This window comes from Haliaeetus albicilla, chromosome 5 (assembly GCF_947461875.1).
Source record: "Haliaeetus albicilla chromosome 5, bHalAlb1.1, whole genome shotgun sequence".
Taxonomy (NCBI): domain Eukaryota; kingdom Metazoa; phylum Chordata; class Aves; order Accipitriformes; family Accipitridae; genus Haliaeetus; species Haliaeetus albicilla.
In genome coordinates this window covers 2,213,506-2,230,486 of record NC_091487.1, presented here as the reverse complement: position 1 = coordinate 2,230,486, position 16,981 = coordinate 2,213,506, and the positions used below count along the sequence as shown (strand labels likewise).

The 16,981-nt window shown below is 45.0% G+C and overlaps 1 protein-coding gene across 1 annotated transcript in view; it reads left to right on the top strand.

Moving 5' to 3' along the window:
• MDGA2 (MAM domain containing glycosylphosphatidylinositol anchor 2) overlaps nt 1-16,981 on the top strand; it is a 382,087-nt gene that overhangs the window by 243,400 nt on the left and 121,706 nt on the right. Inside the window, exons 7-8 of the mRNA XM_069783014.1 lie at nt 44-373; nt 14,068-14,361. Coding sequence (XP_069639115.1) covers nt 44-373; nt 14,068-14,361 — 624 coding nt within the window. The remainder of the gene's footprint in view (nt 1-43; nt 374-14,067; nt 14,362-16,981) is intronic.

The following is a 16,981-nucleotide window of genomic DNA, read 5'->3' as shown; positions in this document are numbered from 1 at the left end:
CAAAATTTGTACTTTAGTAAACTTTTTTTTTTGCATATTTCAGCCTTAAAAAAAGGACGCTTTTGGATCACCCCTGACCCATATCACAAAGATGACAACATCCAGATTGGGCGAGAGGTGAAAATCTCCTGCCAGGTGGAAGCCATCCCTTCTGAAGAGCTTACGTTCAGCTGGTTTAAAAATGGACGTCCCTTGCGAAGCTCTGAAAGGATGGTCATCACACAGACTGACCCCGATGTTTCACCTGGCACCACAAACCTGGACATTATTGACTTGAAATTCACTGACTTTGGGACATACACATGTGTTGCGTCTCTGAAGGGAGGTGGCATATCAGATATCAGCATTGATGTCAACATCTCCAGCAGTACAGGTAAGGAGGCTTTCTTTGATATCAGTTTTACTTTGATACAGCCAAGCTATGGCTTTCCTTTACTCAGGGAAAAAAAGTGTATATACAGAGCACTTCTCGCCACAAAGATATCCTAGCAGACCCTTGATCAAGGGCTGAGTTGCTTTGATTAAAGAACAGAAACCTGAATAAGTAGCATGTGGTTCACTCTCCCCAAAATGCACTAGGATCTGATTTACCCAGACGCGTCTTCTTTTACTGTCTTGCTTCTATAAAAGGACTTTGGCCTTTATTTAGGACTTCAAGGCAGTCAGAATCATGAAAAAATAGCTAGTAGGAAATTACAAGGAGAAACAGGAGGGTGTTATGTTAACCAAACTGAATCCATCCAGCTACTCTAATCGAACAGCAAGTGCCAAGTATGAAGGAAGGAGCCCTTTTTCCTTAAAGATTACGCATTGCATGTGGGTGAATCATGCTATTCCCAATTAGCAAGAAGTTTAAGGTATCTGTAACGTGTATTTCCAGATCAGTGATTGAAACGTCTCTCTCTTTGATGAGCTAGAGCCTTGGCTATTACTTTGATAATAAATATCTTGTACTATGGAATAGGAATATGTAAGACAATAGTAATTGCCTGCTTTTCTTTATCTCATTGCTAATAGCTGGTTTGTAACCAACAGATTTCATAGAATTTTCCCCCCAATAGTCGACTGTAATAACTGAGGTAGTCTATGTTAATAAAATGAACTAGGAAACATTCTGAATGAAGAATTTTTTTCCTGACAAAAATTAGTTGCAACCAGAAAAAAAAAAAGAGTTGTTGCTGGTTGATTTCTACGGAGAAGGATAAAGAAAAGCATTTCTGTTTTCAGAATACTATTTTCTGCTAAAATGCAGTGGCAAATAGTGTCAGTATTATATCTACTATCCATCCTGTCTTTTATATGAAGAGCTGCTGTGCTTTTCCTCAGATTGTGCTTGTTATTCACTGGGATAAGGCATGCGGTGCATGCCGTTTAGAAGTAAGACAACAAAGAACACACTGGAAAACGTTTTTATAGTATGTGTCATGGTTTAACCCCAGCCAGCAACTAAGCACCACGCAGCCGCTTGCTCGCTCCCCCCACCCAGTGGGATGGGGGAGAGAATTGGAAAAAAGTAAAACTCGTGGGTTGAGATAAGAACAATTTAATAGGACGGAAAAAGAAGAAAATAATGATAAAAATAATGCTAACAAAATGACAATAATAATAATAAAAGAATTAGAATATACAAAACAAGTGATGCACAATGCAATTGCTCACCACTCGCCGACCAATGCCCAGTTAGTTCCCGAGCAGTGATCTGCCCCAGGCCAACTCCCCCCAGTTTATATACTGGGCATGACGTCACACAGTATGGAATACCCCTTTGGCCAGTTTGGGTCAGCTGCCCTGGCTGTGTCCCCTCCCAACTCCTTGTGCCCCTCCGGCCTTCTTGCTGGCTGGGCATGAGAAGCTGAAAAATCCTTGACTTGGTCTAAACATTACTTGGCAACAACCAAAACCATCAGTGTGTTATCAACATTCTTCTCATACTGAACCCAAAACACAGCACTGTACCGGCTACTAGGAAGACACTTAAATCTATCCCTGTGAAAACCAGGACAGCATGGAAGGAAAATGTTTAATAGACATCTTCTGACCCCTTTTTACCAAACACATTCAAGTATATGCTTTCTACTATTTCAAAAAGATTAAATGCACACTTTTGCCTCAAAGAGTATATCCACAGTTCTATTCTCTAAATTTTACAATGTCAGTAATACTTTGCAAGTACATGCCATGGCTAAACAGTCTCTCTTACAACTTTCATGATAAATTATTATTTAGATTTTAATACATGAGCCTGCCCTCCATCTTCAGTACAATACTGGTACCATAGATCCCGCTTGAGCACCACATTGCTTCTGACATGAGTCTTGAAAGTTTGCCCACTTCAAGTGTTTCAGGAAGAATATTGTGTACAACAGGGCAATGAGACAGGATTGACTTGTGGTTTGGAGAGGAGCCTGGGAAGGAAAGCCATGTGATTGAGTTAGGGGCCACTTAAGCAAAACAGACATATATAAGCCCACGGGACTGGCTAGGAGGTATCTAAGGGAACTGGCCAGTGTCACTTCAAAGCCACTTTGTTATCTTTGAAAAGTCATGGTGACCTACAGAGATCTAACAAAGACTGGGAAAACTGAAATTTTAGCCCATCTTCCAAGAAGGCACGAAGGAGATGCAGGGGGGTGCAGGCCAGTCATCCTCACCTCGGGGAAGGTCAGGGAGCGTGTTCTCCTACAAGCTATGTCAGTCCATGTGAAGGACCAGGAGGTGACTGGAAACACCCAGCATGGATTATCAGAAGCTGGCTGTGCCTGACCCAACCTGGTCGCCTGCTACAATAAAAAGACTGTCTCTGTGGGCAAGGAGAGGGAGAGAAAAGCTGTTTGCCTTGACTTTAGTAAAGCCTTCAGCACAGTCTTTCGTAGCATCTTTATAGCCAAACTGGTGAAGCATAGTTTGGAGATGTGGACTGGAAATAAGGTGTGTTTGGAAAATGAGTTGCAGAGAGTTGTGTTCACTGATAGAGGCGCAAAATTTGTGCGTGTGTAAGTGAACAAGCAGTCAGCATTTTTACACAGTTCACCTTTGCTGTGTCCCACCCTGAAACGTAATGCACACATACACAAACCTTGAGAGATGGGAAGAAAACACTAATTTTATTTGGTTTAGTTAGTTCTTATTTTATTATTTGCTATTTATTTTCTATTTGTGTTATTGTTCAGGGATCCTTGAATATTTCACTTTTTTGCTCACTTTTGTAAGTATAAACCAGAAGTATTTATTTTTACTGTTTGATAACCCTTGAAATGATTTTGCGCAATTTTGTGGACTTTTAGTTAACTTCAGAATGCCTATGCTGGAGCAACGCAAGGAGCTTGGGGAGGTAGTTGTGGAGGGCTCTTCCCTTGCAGTGGTACAGGCTGGGGCTGCCTGGCCAGGGAGCAGCTCCGCGGGGTCCTGGTAGGCAGTGAATGACCATGAGCAGCAACGTGCCATGGCAGCAATGGAGGCCAATGGATACCACGTCCAGTTTTGGACCCTCGATGTAGCAGAGGCTTCAACAAACTGAGTTGAGTACAGCGGAGGCCGTGAAGATGGTCAAGAGCAGCTAGGGGAATGGGCTTGTCCAGCTTGGAGAAGAGACAGCCCTGGGGCACCTAACAGCAGCCGTCCCCTGCCTGTAAGGGATGTATCGAGAGGATGGAGCCAGGCTTTTCCACCAGTGTGTACTGGGAAGGTGAGAGGCAAGGGGCGTGAGCTGAAATGAGAAGTTCAGACTGCGTATAAGGAGCAACTTTTTCCCTGTGAGGACATCCGAGCAGGAAACATTGTGGGATCTCCATGCCCGGGAGGTTTTGAAGCCCTGATGAAGCCCTAAGCAGCCTGGTCTGACCTCACATCTGGCCATGCTTTGAGCTGGAGCTTGGACTAGAGACCTCCTGAGCTCCCTTCCCACCTCAATTATCCCTTGAAGAATGTAGGGATAGAAACACTAACCAACAGATTCATGGACAAGGGAGCAGCCTGTCGGCCAAAAGAAATGTGTTCTTCAAGCTTATTAGTGCATAGCTTACGAACAGGTAAAGAACTGAGAGGATTATTGTAGGGTAAGAGCTGAGTTTGGCATGATGGATGGCAGTTGCATGCAAACTTTGTTACCTGCTTGCCAGGGTGAAGTGGACAGTGAAGTTTGTGCAGTCATGCATTGCCCATCTGGCAGACAGTAACTGCTATATTATCTGTACTTACCGGGGAATCATTTGGGAAATTGATGGGATTTATTGGAAACATCCATTAGATGGCTGCACCTATAAGCTCATCACAATTTCTGCAGGCAGTGATGAATGATGTCAGCTCTTAAATTTACTGTCCTGTAACACTCAAGAAAATCAGAAAGGGGGAAGAAAAACTAGTGTTTGGGATCAGCCTTATTTAGCATCTTAAAAGAAATTCTGCCTATTTGTATGACTTCATTACCCGATTAAGTGGAAGCTGAAATAGTTTCAGTGTGCTTTTGAAGGTCATTACTGATTCATCAAGATTCATTACTGCTGTGGTAATTATGAACATAAGGCCTAGGCACAAACGCGTTTTCTAAATGCCAGGACTTGCACGGATATATTAATATCGTGCTGTGTCTGTTTGCTGGTTTTGGGGAGAATTCTCTCTTCGTGACGTGCATGAGGTTCCTCCTGGAGTGACCGAGTGAGGCAGGAGGGGCTGTGCCACCTCGTAAGGAAGGAGGGAGACGGTTAGGTCTCCTCTGTCCCTCCAGCAGGTTGGAAGGGGACATGTTGCCGTGCAAGGGACATGCCAGCCTCTTGGCATACTCAGCATTGCACTTGTTTAGTAGGAATATTTTTCCCTTGACATTTTGTACTTTCAACAAGAAAGGCATAGATTTATGTCCTGAGTATCTTTTATAAATGGACCTGAAGTAATGCCCTAGCAGCCTCGCCCCCACACATCTCCATAAAGTAGGTCACTGAACAGTGGAAATGAAGACTCAAATGTTGAATATTTGCCCTCTAAAAGCCCTGTCATCCATAAAACCAACCCTGGGCGAATGTTACTGAAAGGCAGGATGGCTCTTCTGTGTGTGTGTTGTGTGCAAGTCATGGGGAATCTGAAGGCAGAAGATGTTAAAACAGCAACAAAAAAACCCAGTAAAATAGGCTTATGGTAAGCAAAAAAGAGAGATGGATCAGGAGAGTGTGTTAGTCTTTGTAAGCGATCTTATTCTCTGCCTTAAATATTATATTCAAAGCAAGAAGAATAAGGCTTTAGGTGATGTATGGTCTGCTCTGTTCAGTATGGGTTCTTACGCTATCTTTATCCCCCTAAAATCAGTATCAGTACAGTAAGAGATGTAACATCTGTCACTTCTGGCTTACTCTCTTTTCATCTTCCCCCTGGAGGTAGTATTGTGCAGTGAAGTGAGTTGTTATTTGGGGGGGGAGGTATTTTACTTTATTCTCTGGCTGCACTGCTCTGAATTTCTACTAGAAGGGCTGGATGGAGGAGATGGCCGATACTTTTGGGCTGGAGGTGATGGTGACCCTTCTTTTCCTAAAAGAGCCCTTTCTACTGTTTCACTCCTACCCAGTGTGGGCACAACTATGTGTCCTACATGGCAAATATGTCAACCAAATTCTTCATCTCTGGGTGAACCTGAAGATGTACTGAGCATGTACCACCCCAGGGGAGGCACAGCCCAAAGTGGGTCGTGGACTTTGGGCATGAGGACAGGGCAGGCTGGTGGCCTCCAGGTGTGCTGTTCCACCTCTGCAGCTAGTCATGTCGACAGACAGATTTGGTTTTACTTAAGTGCTGTCAGAGACAAGGAGAGAAATTCTTGAAGAACTAGTATATATGAGGTTGTGTCTGCTCCCTGCAGTATGGTAAGAGGGCTTCCCTGTTAAGTTAATCAGCTATCTATTAAATAATGAATTAATTAAACATCCAGGCTGATGTGTTAGGACATGTGGCCTTGATCTGTTTGTAAAGTATGTGTCCTCTGGTCATCTTGTTCCTCCTTTGATGATACATAAAAGAGACCTTCATTTTAGTTCTAAATGTTTATTAAAATCACAGTACTGCCTCTTTGCATAATGAAAAAATGCTTTTTGTGAGATAATTAGTGGTCCAATTAAGATATTTGTAAACCTTAAGCACTGTCCAGAGTGATCATTCACGGGCAGCCCTGAGACATACCAGAAATTAGACAGACGTTTCATTATTGCAGTAAATTGATTATTTTTGTAAGCCATTATCTTTGGAGTTTATCTTTGAAAGGAATAGGTGAACAGAAGGGACAGATAAATGCTGGATTTTGTTAAAAGGCTTTTCTTTTATAGTTCTATTTTAGTACTTAATGTACAGAGATTTTTCTTTTTAATTCTATCCCTGGGAGCTGCCGTCCTTTCCCATTGCACAGCTTGCAGCACGGCTGGCCAAGCTGCTTGGCTGCCTGCTCCTGCGAGGATGGGGGCAAGGACGGGCGATCTCCTGCTCTGCAACCCCTTCCCTCCCCAGCACCTGGTTCCCCCCAGGAAATCTGATTTCTCCAGGATGTGCTCATCCACCGCGGATTGACTTCAGCTGGGTTTCTGGGAGCAGACACCCTCTTTAGTGGCCACATATTGCAGAGTCTCTTTATTCTTCTCTGGAGGGCTGTGGAGTTGGCTCATCATCTCGCATTGCATATGGCTCATGGAGCTCCTCAGCATGACTCCTGCGAGATCACTGAAAGCTAATTTGGCTAATTTGCCGCTGGCTGTGTATGCTCTCGGTTGAAAATGTGCCTCTTCAGAGTCTACTGCAGAATAAGGTGGTGTTTTAAGGTATTAAAAGTATGTTGAGGTATAAGAACTGATTCTGGAATTATTTTGCTGTTTAAGTAGATCTCTTATACAAGCCCCCACCATGAAATCTGTAGTTGATATTCATGTGTTCACTCGCAATTAGAAGTGGCTTCTGCCCAAGAAAACATGGGCTGTGGTGCTTTCTCCTCTTTGTGTATGGGTAGGACAGCACACAGACAACCAGAGCAACGAGAACAGAAAGCGACCGTGAAATCAAGACATGATTTCCTTACAGGTCGCTCGATTTACCTTCCACATGAGTAACTAGATAGATCCTCTTTCATGGTGATGAAAGGTTAAAGTAAATTCTCTTGACTTCAGCTGCTTTTCCAATCATTTGGCTGGATCAGCAGTCTCCTCCGGGGCTCTTCTCTCACCTCTGGAGACCCTTTCAGCATATGCTCCCCCATATTCCCCAACACTTTTTCTAAAAGAAATGCACATTAAGGGTATACTGAGCAGTTTTAGTCTCTGTTTACAGAAATGTCTACAGAACCTGAATAATTACGGCTTGCTGCCCTTCAAAGGCTAAATGATCTTGTTCAAATACGTTTTGTGTACCAGCTCAGCTTCCTATACCAAAGATCAGTCTGCCCTGTCTTAAAAACCCCCTCTGTCACATAAGGAGTATGAATCATGAACAGGGATCGAAATGCATGTCTCTGGCAGAGGATGATTAATACTAGAGATTCAGACCTTCAAATTAATAAATATTAGAGAAGGAGGATACGCAAATAATTTCACCTCTATCTCCTAGCCTGTACAGTGCAGATTCTTCAATATTCCTTATCCAGGCTGGTTTTAAATTACTTGAAGAATGTGACTACCAACACTTCTTTTGGGAGATTATCTCTGAGTAATCTCCAGTGCGGATTATTTCTTGATATTCAGCTCAAATACTCCTTTGCTCTGCTTTATCCTATAATTACTAGTTATTACCATTAGTCCGTTTTAAGCAGCCTGATCACACTAGCCCACAGCTCCTCCCAGCCCACAGACTCCCCATCACTGCTAAGCTTGGCAGTCATTGCTTCAGGGCTATGGCTTGCCTTTCTGCTTGTTTAAGGCACCTGAGGAAATACAGAAGTGATAATACCCCTACTTCACCTGTGCCACCTGTAATCCCCAGTAAAGAGCTCAGGAGTCATGCTGGTCCCTCCCAAGCCTGCCATGGGGTCCCCACTTCTAGGGCCTCCTTGTCCTCCTTACGCTGGTCGTCTTCTGCCCCTTTGAACGATTTCTGTGTAAGCAGATTCTTGCCTCTGCCATTGCCTCTTTGGCAATTAATTAAGCTATCTGGAGGTTCAAAACAGGGACGGTGACTTGACCCATCAGGACTTCAAAGATCTAGGGTAGACTAGAACTAGGTTTTGTCTACCTGACTGTCTATGCAGTGAATAAACGTATTAGGCTCATGCATTTTGGCTTTTTCTTTGAAATAGCTAGTTTGGTCTTGTCCCAGTTCTCCTATAGACACAGTGACTGTGATGGATCAAGGATCCTATGGAATTACAGTAGAACTACCACAGGAGATCAGATGGAAGGGTCTAGTCTGGTTTTCTATTGCCAGTAACAGACACATCTGCCTAGGGAGCAGTTTAACACAAAAAAAATAAAAAAGAGGACAAGAATACAGTGATACCTTCTGCCATCTGACCTTCTGGTGAGTCAGTGACTTTCAGTGGCAAAGGTTGTCTCAGACTATTCTATTTAAGAGCCAGGAGTGGACATATATCAACAGTAGCCCTTTTATGCGTGTGCCTCTACCAATTTCAAAGGATAATACTATGTGGTTTTAAAGTAGGTGCTACTCCAGTGTTACTAACGCTTTTGTTTTTCAAGTGATAACCCTCTACTTTAGGAAACAGATTTAACTGCTAAGAGTATTAACTTCTGTTTTAAGCCACTTGCTGCATGAATAAGGTAATGTTTGTTGTTTCAAATATAGAGTTTAGCTAATTTATTATTCAGCACAAGCAGGAGCAGAGTTGACCTTTATTTGCAGCAGGCTCTGTAGCTGGTGCTGCAGGAGACATGCTGATGCCTCAGCGGGGAGGGCTGAGCCCCTCCAAGACTCTTGGCTTGTGCCACAGCAGCACCTGCCAGGAGAGGGAGGCTGGCACAGCTGGCAGCACCCCGGCACAGCTGGCAACACCCTGCTCGCTTGCTTGGCACTTCTGCTCGCTTGGCTGGCACCCCCCTCTGCTCGCCCCACTGGCAGCACCTTTGCTAGCACGCCCATGTTCGTGCACGTTCGGTTGCACACCCTTGCATCTTTGGTCGTGCACCCTTGTTCACGCACCTTTGCTCCTTCACCTTTGCTCGTGCACCCTTGTTCGTGCACCCTTGCTCAGGCATTCTTGCTTCTAGTAACAAGTGATGGGATGAGAGGAAACAGCCTCAAGTTGCGCCAGGGGAGGTTTAGATTGAATATTAGGAGAAATTTCTTCACCCAAAGGGTTGTCAGGCATTGGAACAGGCTGCCCAGGGAAGTGGTGGAGTCACCATCCCTGGAGGTATTTAAAAGTCATGTAGACATGGCACTTAGGGACATGGTTTAGTGGTGGACTTGGCAGTGTTAGGTTGGACTTGATGATCTTAAGGGTCTTTTCCAACCTAAATGATTTTATGATTCTATGTTTCTATACCCTTGCCCACGCAGACTTGCCAGGCCCTCCTCCACAGCAGGCTCAGCCGCCTGCTCCCTGGTCCGGGGGCTTCCCTGTGTCTTGGGTTGTAGTAAGGGAAGAAAAACTTTGAATGATTATTTTCTCCTCAGTTCTCTAGGTCTCCCCCCCTGTCGCCATCTTCCTGATTTCTCTGTGGGCATTGCATTGATTTGAGTATCTTTTGTGGCTTTTTTTTTTAGCGTTATTGCTTATGAAAACAAGTCACACATGATCAGGCTGCCAGCGCCTGTCAGTTGGTGTCTCGCAATCCCCCACACCCCCTGATATTTTTTGACCCTGTAGCTAATTTAAGCCAAATTTGACAGCGGAGTAGACAGCTCAGAGATAATTAAGTACCTGCAAGTTTGTAAAAATAAATAGGTGAGTATAAAAAGGGAAACCCTAGCAAAACTCCTCTCTAGGCAAAGGTTCAGTGTTGTCCTCCTTCCTAATTAGACAGTAGAGAATCAGCATCTGAGTCAAGGGGGACCCTTAGCCATAACCGCTGTGGTGGGGGCAGAGAAATACTTCATGGGAGCTCGCTGTCTTGGGCACTGTCAGTCAAATGTGATACATGAAAGCTGCAGCCAGGCTTCTTATTTATGGTATTGCCCATGAAATGATGTGTTTTAATAGATGGCCTTGTCCCTCACCTCTCCTTCTCTGTTTCCAGTAACAAGAACATTAATAAATACAGTAAACCATAATAATATATTAACTGGCTTACAATGTGACAGATACTGGTTGTGCTGCAAAATGGCACAGGAGAAGATGAGTCAGGGTATTTTAAGGTATCTTTCCATCTGGGGTACTGATACAGCCTATCTTATCAGCCTGCCTGCAGACCTCATAGTCTAAGGTCCTTATCTTGGCAGTGTGCAGTTTTTGCAGTACAGTTATCTCTATTTTTCAGAAAGAAAACCGAGTTAAAGAGAGGGTAAATTACTTGCTCACAGTTGCACAGGACCTTTTTGGGATGCATCTTTTTTTTTTTTTCCCCTCAAAAATGTGTGTTCTGTGCCATTCACTCTCCTTCCTCTCAAATGCCTCCAGAAGCTACGTGTGACCATGAGAAGCAGGGTGTATTCTTTCCTGGTTCTTCCTTATATGATTCATAGCTTGCTCTGTGTACAGATTTCTGAATTACCCCTGCCTCTTGGTCTGAGGTGCTGTTTCTTGCAGCTGGCAGGCTCCCACAGCTGGAGCTCAGGGCTGGTGCCTTCCTGCATCCCCACAGTGCAGCTACATGGGAAGCAAGTCTTCATAAATCCCCAGCTGCACTCTACATCTCTGCCCCTGTTCCTCTCTAGGTCCACATCTGGGACTCACTAAATTTGTCTGTTTACTCCTCCCGTGATGAGCTTAGTGAAGGAGTTTCTTAAACCAGAGGAACATTGTGGATATCTGGGGAGCAGCTCCTCAATTTATTTGTATCCCAGCCCTGTTCCAAGTGCAGCGTTGGGTCAGCCTCCACCCATGAAGCTGGCTTTGCTGCCTTCTCTCTCATTTTTTGTCTCTCTTCTGTCATGCGTTGCCTTCACGGGCAACATTTGCACAGGACCACTTGCTGTGCCAAAGGCAAGTATTGCTCCTGGCTCAGTGCTTGAGATGAGAAGTTACAGCCCTTGCTCCAGCCAGAAAGTGGGTGATTTCTGACGCTAAGATGGTGTGATTTTATAGTCCAGACCTGTTGCTCTGATGGCAGTCTGAAAAGAATGGAGTCTGGAACAGGCTGCCAGGACAATATGTCCAGAAATAGGTCTACACGGACAACTACCAAAGGGAAAACTCACGTCCTGGACCCATCTGGACCATGGGCTTGCAAGCAGAACTGTAGATAGTGCTGTAGGCTGGTACATAGCAGATACTTTGTTTGAGGGTTGTGACCCCACAGTCTTGGCCTCACGGTTCTCACGGTCAGTGAATCCCTGAGACGGGAGAAGGTTGTGCTTCCCCAAGGCAGCTGGAGATGCCGCAGGGGCAAGGAGGGAGAGGAGAGCTACGAGGGAGCCTGCAGCATCCGTACCAACTGGGACATGCTTTGATCTAAGCATGTTCACAGCAGGGAACAGATCCACTGCCCAGGGGGGAAGGGAAAAAGTAATTTTTTTTTTTTTACTGGTCCAGACAGAGCTGTGTATTATTTGATCGAAGCTGAGAAACCACAAGCCAGGTGAACTGGAAAAAAATGTTCAGAAGGAGGCTCCTTCCTGCAGGCAGGCAGGCAGCACACAGCGTGCTTTCAAACCTTTCTCTTTAAACTGTATTTTCCTTCCTGGAACAATACCCTTTTCCCAGTTTAGTCTGTGTTTTCATAAAGCATTGCTTTAGAAAGTGGTCATTTGGTATCTATCTGATGTGCTGGCTTTCAGAGAGAAGGTGGAGAAGTCCCACCACAAGCACCTGGCTGGTGCAGGTCCAGCACAAGTACCGTGTACTGCACAGCAAGAGTGTGGGCTGTAGAAATGAGGGAGAGGTAAGGGCACACATTGATGGAGAAACGCAGTCAGAAGAGCTTGGAGAAGCCCAGAGCAGCACCCGTGCTCCTTCTGTCTCATCCCTCGCCACCTTCAGCACCCTTTTCCCTCTGGTGGAGCTCTGACAAGACTGCTTCCGTGGCTTTGAACCACCCTCCCCTCGCTGGGGTGGACCATCATGTCCTGCAGCCCTTCCTCTTCAGGGGCTTTTGGGCATCTTCATGTGGTGGTTCTCCTCTGGGCTCCCTCCAAGTGATCCAGGTCTCTGGGACACTGGCCTGCGGTCAGAACCTGCTATGGCACACACGGGCATAACTGAAAAATAAGAATGTTTTATTAATGTTGGGAATGTTTTATTAAGTAGTCTTTCTCTTTTACTTTTTTCTTCTTTTCTCTTTTCCTTCTTTTTTTGAAGTATAAAATAATTTTTCCTTTACTCTTCTGTGGAGAAAGTTATTTCCACTTTTGCATGTCCCACCAGATTCAGAAGGAGCTATTAAAGCCTTCAAAACAGCTGAAAACAGCGTTTTGGTACCTCTGAAAGTCCCTGACTTAAGCTCTGATTCCTAGCAGGCTTATGAGGTCTGTAGACACAGGGTAGATCCCAGGGGAAAACTGGAACTGTTTCTCACTGGTACAAGTCTGTTGTTTCTGTCTCTGGGGGCCTGAAAATAGCCTTTGATTATTTTTTCCTGCGGACAGGAGTTATGGTGCAGGCTGTATTTTGTCAGTCCTGGCATTGAAGCAAAGCAGTTGAGGCCAGGACAGCGTGGAGAGGTAATGCTCCTAGGAGGGACTGGTTTAAAACAGAAAGCATCTCTCTATGTGATTCAGAACAGAAGACCCATAAAGGCAGCCCAGTTTTCAGAAGGCATGAAAGGAAAGAGAGGGTGGGCAGTGATTAAATCAGGCTTTTCCGTATCTTCACCCACCACACGGCAGCCCGCGCCCTCCCGCTAAGCAAGGGGCCACGGTGCCGAATGCACCATGTGTGATCTGGAGATCAGAGGCAGCTTCGGAGACGGCGCTTTCATTTGTGTTGCGCTAAGAGAGGAGTAAGAAATTGGCTATAAACCCAATATAGGTATGATGAGATGGGAACGACAATTGGACATGGCAAAACCATTCTCGTCATGTCGGCAGAGCTTGCGGTGCTTTGTAATTATTAAATGCTGTCACCAAAACGACTGAGGCAGAGGGGCCGCCTCTGATGGGACTGATGGTGGAAGCTCACTGGGATGCCCGTCACGCAAACACCGAGGCCTTTGCCGGGGTGCCGTGCCATTTCTGTCCTGATCGAGCGCCTCGCACAGCGGCATCCCTCCTGTGGCAAGCGAGATCTTCTCCTCCCTGCAGAGGGCTGGCGATTCAGAGCCGTGACTGATAATTTGGAGAGGCGCTGGGGGCAGTTAGGAAGTCCTGCTCTTGCAAGACTGCGGAGAGGATGAAGGATGGGTCCTTGGGCATCACTGCTCGCCATGCAGCGGTGCCAGGTATTCCTGCTCCGAGGGGTTGTCTAACTCCTGCTGGAAACAGTTGCTCACTTATTCCTTCCAGATATGGTAATGCAAATCTCTATGAAAAAAATACCACTTTGATAAACCTCCTGTGGTAGAAAGATGCCAACAGCCTTTCGGTTTCAGGTGTTGAATTCTGAGCTGATTTCTGAATTGGCATGATTCTTCCTCATTGCATGGCCATTAAGAGCTGGATAAAATCAGCAGCCAGTCTGTTATAAAGAAAGGTTCTTAGTGCCAAATACTCATAAAAAGGAAAGCCATAACTTGCAGTGATAAAGTGCTAGCTGTGACCGGTGGTCCAAATGCGCTGATGTACACTGGTACAGCATATTGGCATGTCAGAGACACACAGGGAGGCAAGTGTCATAGCTGGGGCTGTTAAATCTTGTTTTAACCACTTCAAGCAGCTGAGGACCTTGTCTCATAAATATAGCAGCATTGCATAGTCTTCCAATATATGTAGTCAATATGCGTTGCTGTCTGTGTATAAATTCTTTCTTGATATACAGTGACGACTGTAACAAGCAAGAAAGCCACCTGATGTCTCTGTAATGCTAATGGTTGAACCGTCTCTTTTTCTCTTTTGAAGTCCCACCCAATTTGACTGTTCCTCAAGAAAAGTCACCCCTGGTCACCCGGGAAGGGGACACGATTGAGCTGCAGTGCCAGGTGACAGGGAAGCCCAAGCCTATCATTCTCTGGTCCCGAGCAGACAAGGAGGTCGCGATGCCGGACGGGGCGATGCAGACGGAGAGCTACGATGGGATCCTGAGGATAGTGAACGTGTCCAGGGAGATGACGGGAACCTACAGGTGCCAGACCAGCCAATACAATGGGTTTAACGTGAAACCCAGAGAAGCTTTGGTACAGCTCATTGTACAGTGTAAGTAGACCCTTATTTTCTTTCCATGTGGTTTTGCTGAGAAAAAGAAGTTGATTTATTTCTCCCCTAAATACACAGCAGCAAGAGCCTTATGGTTGTTACGTTTTTGATGCTGTGTTGTTTGGCTCTGTAGTTCCCCGAATCCATTATTTTAATGTAAATATAGAAGTAAAAATGACATAGGAGTCCCATTTATATTAAAAAAAAAAGCGTGAGGCAATCATTATTTTCCCGATGCCTAGCTTTAAATTTCTTGACACGGGAACAAACATATGAGATAGGACGACATATTTCTATAAATGCAGATCTGATGCTGATCTCATTTGCTGATACTGTGTAAAACAAGAAGAAAAAAATGAGAGAAAGAGCTGTTCCATCTTAGCTGATCTGCATGCAGATCTGCATGCAGATCTGACTCTGAATGTGAACCAGCAGCATCAGGAATGAGAAGGAAAACATAAGGGGAAATCAATTATTTTAGAAATGCTCAGTGTTTATTATTGGAAAATGAAAAGTCTGGTTTGATATGGTTTATGGGGAATATTGAGCCATTCTTTGTTGCTGTGTATCTGATAAAGATGTTCACTAAATGACTTTCATGTGTTTGTTGTATCGTTGGTACTTATTTTCACTTTTTTTATAAAGTGACTTGAGCAGCCCTCATTTATTCCGGTTTCAGATGCCCAAATATTATGGCAGATTTGCTTTTTAACAGTGTTCCGTGCTCAGCACAACTGACCTCCTTTGGGGCCTCCAGGGATGAGATGCTGCAATATACATAGTTATTACTAATAATCAACTGATTTGTTTTTTCCAAGGTCTGTTGTATAACAAATTATTTATGCACTTGATTACATGTTGTGGTATCTACAGCGCTTTCATCAGAGCTATTTACTGGTGTGCCGGCACAGCTTTTTATCAAAGCATGCTTCTGTCCCAGCCAGCAGTCACGTGGATTAATGACACCAAGAGCCTCCTGAGAGTCAAGCCTGCGGGCAAGCTGGAGCCTTCTCGCTTGGGCTTCTGGTCGTGGGTTCATCTGCATTAGGACTGCCTTCATCCCACCCGCACTGATGTATCTCAATTTGGAAGCAGAGGGGTCTTTGGCTCCCTCTCTAGAGACTGCAGAAAATGACTTGGATCTTAGATCATCCTCCAGAGAGGTCTGTCTGTCCCTAGAGAGCATAAAAGGACCGTGGGGGGATTAGTCTCCTACCGATGGCACTTTTAAAGCAGATGGATCGTTTTAGGGAAGACTGGCTCCTGTAGGACTGAGTGGGCTGGACCAGTCTGCACGAGCTGCCTTAATTCAGAGCTGTGGTGGCACTGGGGAGCCCTCGCTGACACAAGAATTTTTACTTGTGTCATTATTACTAGGATCGTGGTTATTCTGATAATAGCTTTTGTGGTTATCATCACTAGGACTACTCCTGATGACACACGGCTTCTCTTTCATATCTCCTGTAAGAAGCCGTCATCATTATAGGTGTTTAATTTTAGCTGCATGGAAAAGGTGATTTACAGAAGGTAAATGTCATGAAAGGGTAGAAGATGAAAGACACGGAAAGGCAGAATGTAGGATACGTGGATGGGGCCCCAAGTCCGTCCTGTAAATGGACATGTCACCAGGGCACCGGTCGTTGTCAGGGCTGATAGAGCTGGTGGTACCGTGTCCAGGGCCCTCGCGGCATGAACAGTGCGAGAGAGGGGGGGTTGATGATGGGGAAAATGCAGAGCGCGGCAGCACAAAACCATTGCAGGGATTTTCAGTTGCTGCAGTTTATCAGGTGTGCGCACAGAGGCTGGGTGTGGTATATTTTGGCTACCACAGCTTTGCTGGGACTTATCTTTGCTATCCATTGCAAACGTTAAAAGCACAAGATTGCTCAGTATGGTTATAAATTAGAGAAAAACAGGGTTGTGGTAACTTGCTGGCGTACTCCCCAGCCTGTTGCTCTTGGGACGCTGGGTTGGGACAGCTCAGGAGGACAGCAGCAACACGGCTCATAGAAATGGTTGACTAAGACTAGTTCCTCAGAGAGCAACAGTGATGGGTGAGAAAGGTGATAACGTGCAAGATTTTTGCACAGCTTGGAGTAAAGATTGGCCTGTGTGGTGTTGCAGGCCTTGATGATCTTGAACGGTGGAGAGGAAACATGAATAATAAACTCAGTAAGAGCTGATTTGCAGACTGCCCTGTGAATCTGCGAACAAGAACCGCTATACAAACAGGGGAGCAATGGTCCTCATGAATAAGGAAGAGGGAAAGTGGCTTCTTTCCTCTTCTCTGTCAGTGATTTGCTGTGGGAACTAGAAAAAGATTTTGTTTTCTGGCCACTTGGATCCTCCATCTTAGCCACTTAGTTTATATTCTCTTTTTGTCAGTGCCCATCATCTTTTCCATGTGTCCGTACAGACTCCAGCATGGTTATTATAACATCCTGGTTTGGGTTGGTTGCAATGATGTGTGGATAATGGACATGTGGATGATGGAAGCTTCTTCAAGTAATTCAGTTCATGTACAAATACACGTGTGGAGGGTGTTCCTGATAAAGCAAGACCTTCAGTGGGAAGGCTCTAGAGGTAAATCCACTCAGCTGTGTTACAAATAGAAAACCCA